The 11,709-nt window shown below is 38.8% G+C and overlaps 1 protein-coding gene across 1 annotated transcript; it reads right to left on the bottom strand.

Annotated features, from left to right (window-relative positions):
* Positions 1-6,644: 6,644 nt before the first annotated feature.
* SMLR1 (small leucine rich protein 1) lies at positions 6,645-9,477 on the bottom strand (the record flags this gene model as incomplete). Its single annotated transcript, XM_079532558.1, has 2 exons — positions 6,645-6,748; positions 9,345-9,477. 2 exons carry the CDS (start codon positions 9,475-9,477, stop codon positions 6,645-6,647), a joined length of 237 nt encoding a protein of 78 aa, XP_079388684.1.
* Between the last annotated feature and the right edge of the window lie 2,232 nt (positions 9,478-11,709).

Here is an 11,709-nt window from a genome sequence, read left to right on the forward strand (position 1 = left end):
TTCAATGAAATCTCTTTCTGAAGTAATTTACAGATTTTTTTCTTTTTTTTTTTTTTTTTTTCAGATTATTCAGGTAAATATATGGTCTCACATAACAAAGCTTTTTTTAATAAAAATACAACCTTTACTAAAATTTGAAAATATATATTTCTTTGGATAAGTTTTGTACTGGTATCTCCTGTAACTCCTCCTGTTCCAAGATTCTCCTCTCTGTGGGGCAGAGATGGTGTGGCAGTCTGTAGAGGAGAAAGAGTTACAAAGAAATTTCTTTTGACTCAGCACTGTGTTCTCTTTGCACTTTGGTGCCAATGCTCAACTTCTTGTAGACGTTTTGCTGTCTGCAACATTCCAGATAGGGAGAGAAAGAATATCAAAATATCTTCTTCCAACAAGAGATCTAGGCAGCTTAAAACCTTAGTGCTTTTTTTTTTCTTACTGTGTCCAAACTTCAACACTTCCATTATTTGAGTACACGTGTAGAATGCTTGCTTTCTATTAAATCTCACTGCCTACATGTTAGAACTGACATTTGTTATTGAGAAGGTATATGTTTCAGATACTTTGTCTAATGGTTAACACAGGTTTTTAAGGACACTGAGTAAAAGTATGAGGTGGATTCCATTCATAAAATAGTAAGACAGAACCATCATTTGAGACTGCCATTGAAAAAACCTGTTAATTATTTTGGATTTCATTTTTATTTAGTTCTTGGGGAGGGGGGGAGGAGGTTGTTTGTTTTTTGGAGTTGTTTTTGTTTTGTCTTTGTTTTGCTGTTTGACTCTGTGTATAGTTAAAATGCCAAATTAGATTTATAGCAGCTTGAAGTTGTATTAAGTGATATTTTTGCTTTCTGTAATTCTGTTATAAAATAAAGTTGTTTATTCTCTGTATGACTACTGGCACTCAAGCATGCATTTGGTAAATATTTAACATGAACACATCAATTTTGAAATAACATTCTAGACGCCAAAGAACCTTAAGTATTAGGGGCTAGTACCGATAGTTTCCAGGCTTAATTGAAGGTGAGCACATTTATTGTCTTCTATTAATCTATCAGTGTGTTTCTTTAAGTGTTTTCCAATTAGCATCTCAGTCTGTAATTTGTAAAGTCTTAAAAACTCCAGAAAAATAAGAGATTTGGACAGCACTACTCAAGAGGAAATGCCCCAGTCTATGAGCTGTTCTGAGTTAACTGAGTAAGGATGTACTGTGATTTTAAAATAACAAAACAAATCATAAAACTTCTCAGTAATATTTTTTTCTCACTTTCTGAGTGATGTATTTTTTGGTGCTGTTCTCAGTTTAGACTGCTGCCATCTGTTGTCAGCACTCTTGGTTAACTGAAATTCCTTCTCATTTTGGCTCTGGTAATTTAGATAATATAATGCAACAGTAGCCAAGATGTTGATTTTTTATATACGCAGGTGTTCTTAATTGCACCCCACATGAGCCTGAAAAATAGCAGATAACAGTCCTACGTTTTTCTTCAAAAAACAAACTGTCTTTAGAAGAGAACCTCATCCAATCTAATAACTTAAGAACACTACCACAACAGTGTGCAAATATAGTGTTTTTGAACACTAACTTCCACCACGAGCTGTATTTTTTTAGATACCAATCGGAACCTTATGCTGGGGAATAATTGCTACTGCCTTCAGATCAGCATAGCTTGTGCAGAGCTATCACTTCCATTGAGTAAACATGTATTAATTAAGCAGCCTTTGTCATGCAGAAAAGCTTAGGCTCCAAGAGTGCATTGTAAAAATAGTCAGGTATTAGGTATTTTGGTTGTGTGCATTTATTCAAATGCCCTGGAAAACTCTGCAATTCTGATTAGTTTTCATTGTTACTTTTTTATATATCCATAGCAAAAACTTCAAAATGCAACAAAAGAAATTGTCCTCAGGACATTTCACAATCTGGCTTGTCAATACCTAGGCGATTTCAAATACAATTATAGGACCATTTCCTGAAAATCTGGAGAAGATATTTGATTAAATAATTCGGCTTAAACACTGTTAGAGAGAAGTGATTCATGTGGATTCTATACCAAAACACTTAATAAATCTTTTAAATTATGGTCACCCAAGGGTTCAGAATAAGTGTTAGTATTGTACTCCTGGAGTTTGCTAGATTAAGATAAAAGATTAAGGCTTCATAAAGGACAAGCAAGCAACTCTGGCAACAAGGTAGTTTAATTATACAGATATTGCTCAATGCAGTAAGCAATTGCAATACAGTGTTTTGTAAAATATCCTGAGTTGGAAGAGACCCACAGGGATCATTGAGTCCAACCCCTGCTCTGCACAGGACCATCTAAAATCCAAATCCTATGTCTGAAAGCACTGAATTCCAGCACTTGGGGCTGTGCCCACCGCCTGGTGAAGAGCCTTTTCCTAACACCCAGCTGCTTCTCCCCTGACACAGCTCGATGCCATTCCTTCAGACCCTGTCGCTGCCACCAGGGTGCTCAGCACTGCCCCTGTACTCCTCTCATGAGGAGCTGCAGGCTGCCGTGAGATCTTCCCTCAGCCTCCTCTGCTCTGAGCTGAACAAACCAAGAGATCTCAACTGTTCCTTGTGTCTTGTACTCCAGACTCTTTAGCATGTTGGGTGCCTTCTTTCGAACACTGTGTACGTGTCCTTTTCCTTGCTCACACAGCTTGAGGTGGAACAGCACAGTGGGACAAATCCCTCTCCCTACCAGGCTGGCAGTACTGGTCCTGATGCACTCCAGAGTACGGCTGGCACTTTGGCTGCACACTGCTGTTTCAGATACAACTTCTTATCAACCAGAGTCACTGGACTGGCTCCTGCAGGACTGTTCTCCAGCCTCTCACCCCCAGTCTGTACCTACATTCAGAGCTGCTGTATTCCAGGTGCAGAATCTGCACTTACCCCCATTAAACTTCGAGTGGTTGGTGATTGCCCAACCCTCTCATTCATCAAGGCCTCTCTGCCCTAGAGGGAGTCAGCTATTTACAATTTGTCGTTTTCCACAAGCTTACTTAGTATACATTGAAGTTGTATATTCAAGTTGTTAATGAATATGTTGAAGAGAATTGGCCCTAGAATTGAACTCTGTACAACTCCACTAGTGGCTGGCCACCAGCCTGATGTAATCCCATTTATTAGAACTCTTAGAGTTCACTATTTATGTTATGTTTTTTCTAAGCGTATTATGGATGTTTTCTCCAAGAGAATACTGTGAGAAACAGTGTTGAAAGCCTTGCTGAAATTCTAAAATTTCAGCAGGCTTCCCTTTGTGGACTAGATGGGTAACATTTTGATAAAAGGAGAGTAGGTTAGTTTAACAGGACTTTCCCCTCATAAACTCGTGTTGGCTGCAGGTAATGACTGCATTGTCTTTCAGGTGTTTTTCAGTCACTTCCAGAATAATTAGCAGCATATTCTTCTCCTTAACAACTTAGGCTGAACAGCAACTTTTAGTTTAGACATGGAAGAAATCAGCTAGATGGAATAAAATATAATAGAGATCGGAGTGATGATTAACTGTACCCTTGACCAGGATGCATCAGGAGCTTCCTAGCTTTTAGGCATGTTTACAATGAAAATGGGCTACCTGGAGCAGCTGATATCCCACACTGCTGCCTGACACCACTCCAGTTTTGAAACTGTTTTGGTTTTTCAGGCTGCTTTGTTGTATATTTGCTTGATTTCACTTCTTTTTTTTTTTTTTCTTATATTATACTTGGGAAACCATACACTTGAATTAGTAATATTTGTATAATTTAGGTATTAGTAGCGTTGCTAATGCTTGTATAGCATTAACTTATTCTGTTTAGCATGAAGGAAATCCAGTGATATTTTTGGAGGTATGTGTATATGAATGGCTAAATGACTAACTCTCCCAGAACCCTGCTACTGATTGTTGCCTACGGATGTGTACAAAAAGAGAATAAGTACTGTACTAGAAAGTAGTGCTTTTCCTAAATACTGTTACAGCTTTCATCAGTTTTCAAAGACCTATTGTATTTCTTTATCTGCCTCAGTATATTTTTTGTTCTGTACATTTGCTATTTGCTTCTTAAGGATTTTGCTCTGTAGTGATATTTAAACGTATATTTTTCTATTTTCAGAGAAACAAAGTAAGATATAATGACATTTTTCATGCCAATAGCATGAATACAGGAGGTTCTTGACACTATTCAGTAATGGAACTGAGAACAGCAAGACCTGAAGATTTTCATGGCTTGTTACTGAGTCTTGAATGACAGATCCTCCTACATGTTAATCAGCAGTTGTGGTGAAGGGATCCTAGTGGTTTTCTTAATCCTCATTTAATATATATATAATATTTTCCTTAATAGCTCTAATAGCACTTTACTGAAAAGTACTCTTTAAGAGTGATATATATATCATTTATCACACATATTATTTTATATCTCTGAAATTTTGTGAATCAGCAAAATTTTGAGTTGTAATAAGGCTGCTTACTAAACTTTGATTCTGTATCTTTTCATGTGGTCTAGGCAAGTCATTCTTTGGGTGGGGTGGGAATGGGTGTTTGAAATTAAAGGGTTGCAGTGGAGAGGGTACAATTGCTTTAATCTCTGATTTTGGCATTAGTCACTACTTTTGTACCAGCAGCATGTTTCTTGAATGTAAAATAACAATTCTGTGTAGAATTGGCATATACATAATGCTGAAGAACCTGATCTCTTTGAATATCCAGGGAACCATTTGCATTTTTTATTATCCATTATCTCTAAGCATGATTTTTGTCTGTCAAAAATAAATATATCTTATCAGGTGTTCTCAGTGAGACCTATGGTGAGGAGCACTGAGTAAGAACACCAAGCAGGATATGGTTCTTATTCTGTATCCACTCAGATGACAACTATTCCTGACCCACACCATTTACAACCTGAGATCTCAAAAGTGACCAAGTGTGTGGACCCTGCCTATGAACCTACCAGATAGACCGTCTTTCCTACCAGATATGAACCTACTTCTACCAGATAGACCGTCTTTCCCTGCCAAGAGAAATATGGAATAAGGATTACAACAGGGAAGAATACCCAAAAACTGGAAGGCGTCCTCTCTCCTTTGAAGCTGTTACCCTCTCTCTGTTTTTGTAAGCAGATCATTAGAATCAAACTTTCAGATCTCTCACCTTAGACAGCACACCTGACTCTAACTTTAGGATCTCTACTGATTGAGGTGTGTTTCATCTTCACCTTACAGGAACACTGTCCTGAAGACACCGTTATCTGCGTTACCAGGAGAACAGAGTTTAATGTAGGTTCATTTAGATGACTACGTTCTTTATATGGTCAGTAATAGCTATATGAGTTAATATCACTCTTCTTAAGAATATTTATGTATTACACCTTAGTCTCTCAAGCTTTGTGTCACGTAAGTATTCATAAATACATTACTGACACTGTGGTAATCTTAATCTTAATTTATCTTTAGTGAACATTAAATACCTAATGACATAAATTCAAGTTTAGAAGCATTAAAGTTAAATGAAGCGTCACATTTTTTTTCGTCATCTGTTTTTATGGGGTCAGGATGCATCTTTTGAGGAAAGTAGCGTTATTTTGGCTACTTAGTGCCAGCACTTAACAACAGAGTTTGTTAAAGGTAGGAGCAGGCCAATATTGAGAGCTCTTTGGACTCTCTGCTTTCATAATCTGGATGTGCTAGGTTTTAAGAAAAGCATACTCTACTTTGGACTATGTTGTGCTATATCTGCCAGGTAACGTAAAAGCCCAGGTCAGAGTGGTAAGGAAGAATGTGCTCCTTAATGTCCTGATATATCAGTTTGATGTTGCGAAAGTAAGGTCTACTTAACAACTGGGTGATAGAGAGCATATTTCTGGTTTAAGAACTGCCCTTAGAGCGTTATTCTCCAGGAAGGGGAGGGGGATTTCTGAGTATGTGACACACACGTCCACATTTAGACAGTTCTTTTTTTCGTTATTTCTTTTTGTAAGAATTTATTCAAGATTTGTCCTCAGAATAAAGTAATAAGTGTTTGGAAAAATACTGATTACAACATTCTATTTTTTCAAACTTTGGCAAGATCAGCAATATCCTTCTGTTTCCCATCATTGTCATATTTTATTTCCATACTTTAGAAAGCCTACGATCTTTCACAAAGTATGCAAGCGGATAAAAATAAGTCAGTTCCCCCCCATCACCCTTTTTCAATTTCTAGATGTCATTGCTTGGTATGAACTTATTATTTTTGCATTTTCAATTTAATATGATGGCCTGCGTTGTATATGTAACTCAGCTCTCCCAGGAGCTTGTTAAATATTGAGTGTACTTCTCTGTAGGCTGGTGAAGGACTGGTGAGCAAGGTGCTTTCTATCCCACCGAATCCTGTGCCACATAAACAAACTGATGCGGTACATTGCAGGAGGTCTCTGGTGTCTGATGAGCTGATGAAAGTACTGATCACTTGGCCACAGGTGAGAGAGCAAAACTGCTATGAGGTCTTTTTGAATGGCAACAACTGTTTGATTAGTACCGCGTGCCACTAGCTTCTGTCCATTTTGTTCTCCTCTATGATATTTATCTTCAGCTGGTTGTATTTAAGCCTGAAGAGCTGAGCACTGATTGTAATCTTGTATCCTGAGGCTTGAGACTCCTTTTAATGTCATTCATTTCCCCTATTTGTTTGCGTTTTTCCGAGATCTCCATGTTTTCTGCTGATTGATGTCGTAGTTTGGGAGGGTGTTTCTGGGGTCATACAGCATGGCCAGCTCCTTATCAACTGGAAAATCAAGCAACAAATAATTACATAAGATGAATTTTTAAAAGAAAAGGAGCTAGCATTAATTGTAAAAGCTTATTAAATTGAAGATCATGATTGGCACACTAGTATTGATTTGGATATTTCTTTAAGTCTTCTGAATGCAAAACAGTGACCATGCCTATTTCCAATGAATCTCTGACATAAATTCTGTTGACGCTGAAAGAAATACACTATTCTCATTTGCCTCTACCACCTTTCAGTCAGAATAAAATCTTTCAACAACTACAATAAAGCATAGAATCAGTATATCCTGAGTTAGAAGAGACATACAATGATCTCTGAGTCCAACTCCTGGCTCAACACAGGACCACCCAAAATTCAAGCCCTTTGTCTGAGACTATTGTCCAAATGCTGCTTGAACTCCAGCAGCTTGGGGCTGTGCTTGCTGCCCTGGGCAACTGTTCCCTGCCCACTGCCTTCTGGTGAAGAACCTGTTCCTAAAACCATCCTGACCCTCCCCTGACACAACTCCATGCCATTCTCTTGGGTCGTTTTGCTGTCACCAAAGAGCAGAGTGCAGCGCTGCCCCTCTGCTCCCCTCATGAGGAATTGTACACCTCAGCCTCCTCTTACTTGGGCTGAACAAACCAAGGGACCTCAGCAGCTCTTCACGTCTTGCCCTCTCAACCCTTCAATATATTGGCTGCTCTCCTTTGAAGCTCTGTAATACTGTTATATCCTTTCTATGTTATAGTGCCTAAATCTACACGTGCTGATTGATATGGGACTGCACCAGTGCAAAGCAGAGTGCTAGTTAGTGTCTTCTGAATATTTGCTTTCGGTTTTACTGTGGCTGTGTCAAAACAGCCTTTTATCATTGTCCTGATCCTTCCTACACTGCTTGTGGTACAAACAGAACAGAAACACAATCTCCACCCCTTGCTTTTTCAGAACAACACAGCATCATGAGAGACCTGGAGAATATTTAGGGACCAATAGAGAAATTAAGGGGAAAAAAGGTGGAGAGGAAAAAAAAGTCTAGTTAGTATACAAAACTTTGTCACAAGACAGTATCTTTCCTTGTCATTGCTAATTGTTCAAAGTATTGCTGTTTACTTTGTTAGTTTTAGTTTTAAGAAATCTTAAGGGGATGATGCTACCTATTTTGATAGATTTAAATAGATACTCTTGTGCTTCATAGAGAAGAACAAAGTGCTCATTTGACAATGAAACAAAGCAGCCTTGCTTGTAACAATGCAAATTTGGGTCATTTATTTTTAACACAGCCTAAATAAATGTGTACTGAGGCAGAATTTCTGAGGCTTTGCTTAGAGTGGCTGCTGGCACTTAAAGGAGTCTCTTCCCAGGCTTATCTCTTAGTTATGTGGCTTGCCTAATGATCTGGAGCTGACTCAGCTCATCTGCTCAGGGAGAACTGCTCACCATGGTCCATGTTAGCTGTCTGAGACTTGAGCGATGGGCTGGATTCTGGCTGACTCAGAACAAGCAAAGGAAGCGCTTGGTGGTAAAGCTGGGACAGTGATGCCCAAACAGATTAGGCAGACAGGAATTAATCTTCCACTCTACTAAGAATCCCACCCAGGACGCCCGTGAGAATTTCCTTCCCTGGATCACTGGACAGTCAGGGGTATCTTTTCTTTCATGCTTCTCATCTAGGAAACGGAGAAGGAAGAAATATTCCTTTGACAAATTAGTCTGCCAGCCAGATCGTTCACCTCTCTTGAAAACTTGATTGTTATTCTTAGAAAATTTAGGAAATTATGATCCAAAGCTGAAGGCCAGGCTGTTTCAGTGGCTGATCACACAGCATGACCAGGAACGTCTGTGAGGTTTTCCAGGTGGTTTCTTTTGATTTAATGAAAATATTTTCTGAACCTCAGCAAAATACCCAAACCCATGGGATCTGTATCCCATCTCCTCTTCCTATTTTGGTCAGTCTTGGCTGGAGTAGGAAAGCAAAAGAAATGTCACGTAAAAATGAGTGCAGTGTTATCTCAGTATTGTTTCATAGCAGCTGATGTCTAACTGTCACCTGGTCTTGATTTGCCTGCAGAGCCCTGTGGTCAGGATTGACCTAGCCAAGTCCACATTTGAGATCATGAGGGAGCTGCTGGATCTGCAATCCACAGCACCTGCCTCATGAGTGTTTGTCCTACACAGGCTTTGCATCAAGCTATACCAAGAAGCTTGTGAAGTTTACTGAGGGAATCTAGGATATGATCTGATATCCTTCAACACTCTCTGAGGATGAAAGGTCACAATGCAGCTGATTTCAGGAATGAGCTTAGACCAGTTTCTGGAGGAAAGGGTTTTGAAAGGGTTGAAGGAATGAGTTCTGATATGACAGATATGAGTTCTGTGACAGGCCTCAGCATAGGCAAAACTATGGAGTTTTAAGTGAGGGTTGAATCAAAATTCTAAACATGTTCTTACAGTATTTTTCAAATTGGAAAATGACCCAAAATGCATACAGCTTCAGAAAATTATGATCACTGTTCTCTTCAGTTTAGTTAATAGTACAAGCCTGAAAGCAGACTGTTAAATAAGAAGTTTGGTCTGCCTACCCACTCTTTCTGCCCAAATTCTGACTCACCTTTTGATAGTTGGATCCTGAAATAGACAATGAGCAGCAGTAGGAGTAAAGTCACAGGCATGAAGATCCAGCCAAAGATAAAGTATCCAGGCAGCTCCCTTGCGAACACCGAAATTATGTAAATTATGCTCATTTCTTCTGCAGCAGCCTAGCTGAATACGTTCCTTCAGATCTCTAAGTGTAGAACCTATTTATCCTGCTTTCTTCCTTTTTTTTTTTTCTGTATCCACATTCTGCCCTTTGCTCAGACCATTATCACTTTTTGGACTTTGGTTTGTTTGCATAGGCCTGTGATTCCTAATAGGACTGGAGTTCACTTGCAAAGTTACTCAGCTGTGGAGTTTAAAAGTGGTTCTTAAAGTAGTGCTGGGCTTCCAAACCTTTACATATGTTGGGTTTGGCTCAGTATGTAAAGCTGCTTCCTTTTGAGCCTCATAGACTGTCATCCACTAACACTGTACAGGTCATTCTGAATAATAAGCATCTTCTTTACAGACATATTATTGATTTTACAATAAACCTAAATTACTCAATCAAAGTGAGAACCCTGTCCTACATACGGGTCGAACCACACAGGCACACAGGTCGAACCACATGTAGTCACTGCTCTGAAGAGTTTTCAAACCATTGAGGCAGGCATAACTTCAGAGAATGGATACTGCAGCAGCAGATTTTTTTTCTGAAGTGCAGCTGCTGAACCATGACATTCAGGAATGATTCTTTTTTAGAGAAGTCAAAATTATGTGCTCTTTGGGGTTGAATGTACCAAAGAATTCAGTAACCTTTTAAACATTTCAGTGAGTCACTGGGTTTGGGGTGTTCTGTGTATTCAGTTTTTCCTACCTGGTCAGCAGTTTATTGCAGAAGTGTTATGTAGGTTGCACAGGCAGGTTTAAAAAGAAGAGTAGCTGTAATACATCCTTTCTCCACACTTTCAGGTTTCTAAAACCATTGGCTCAGTAGACTTGGCATCTTGACTTCACCTGGGAACACTGCAGGATCTCACTGTTTGACTTACCTGTATGCTTAACCCTGCAGAGACGTGCTTGTCAGAGATCAGGTAAGTCTAGCAATCTTCCGGTTTTTGGCATATCAAATCTGATGACTACTTAAGGAAGGCATCAGGTAGCATTAAGCATTATGGTATTGTGCCCTCAGCAGGTTGTTATGACGGGGACAAAAAAATCTGTTCTGTCTCATGTACATTTGAGAGTTGCAAAGGAATTTATTTCTTTAATACCTACCAAATCTAAAATGGAACTGTGAGCTCAATGTGAAAATTACCATTTTAATAGCATCTCTCTGGATGCTCTGCAGTGGGGAATAAGATTTAGGCTGGAGTTTATAGCAGTTAGGCTGGAATTGATAAGAAATGCAGTAGAATCATGAATTTTCAAGGAAAATAAGTATTTCTGTGTTTACTTTGTATTCTTCACGTGCTGTATCAAAAAGGCAAACAACCTCAAATAACATTTATTTTAAGGTTTTATTTTATTTGGACTGTAACATATCTAGCATGAGATCTTCCCTTTGTGACAATAAGTGATGGAAAATGTCATGTTTCAGACAGATTCCTTATTATATTATTCATCTGCTGTTTTGATAAATAGAACAAATGGAGAGTGACTTTTTGCTTGTATTTGTTTGGTTTCAGCTTCTAAACGTTATATCTGATTCTGCCTCTTCCTACTACATTTGACCTCATTCATAAAGTGCTTTATGATGAAAAGCACAGAGGATATTAATATTATTGTAGGGCCATCTGTTGCCAGATAACTCTCTCCTTACATACATAGCTGTCAGCTGCAATCAGTAAATTCATTAAACTCTTTTTGTACATGCTGAGTTAATTCGGATTTTTTTAGACTATTCTGAATGCTGGTGTTCCGATCTGCAAAACAATTGCAACACTTTGATCATTCTGGATCCTTTTTTTCTTAAGTGTTCTTAAAAAATAATGGTAATAATTACTGAGCAAGCAGGAATTTATGGTGGAATGAGAAAAATCTGTGACCTAATTCTAAGTGCTATGGCATTGCGAGTGAGCCACAGGAGTATTTCCGTTTGATACACGTGCATGGCTCACAAAGAAGTAAATGGCAACAAAATACCTGCATACCAGGGCAAAGCAGTTACTTGGATTATTTAATTGGTTTTCCTTGTGTGCTTGAGATATAAGTTCTATCAAACGCACAGCAGGCACAGAAGATGATGGAGCACGTAGTTACCTTGCTTGTGGCAGCCAAGGGCTCTGGAGCTGTATAGATGATGGACTGCAGAGCAGACAGCTTTTGACTGGTTACCTTCTGCCAAGGAAGAATAGGAGAATTATCTGCCCTCCGCATTTGTACAATCTCTTTTTCAA

Source organism: Tetrao urogallus (genome assembly GCF_951394365.1).
Source record: "Tetrao urogallus genome assembly, chromosome: 2".
Taxonomy (NCBI): domain Eukaryota; kingdom Metazoa; phylum Chordata; class Aves; order Galliformes; family Phasianidae; genus Tetrao; species Tetrao urogallus.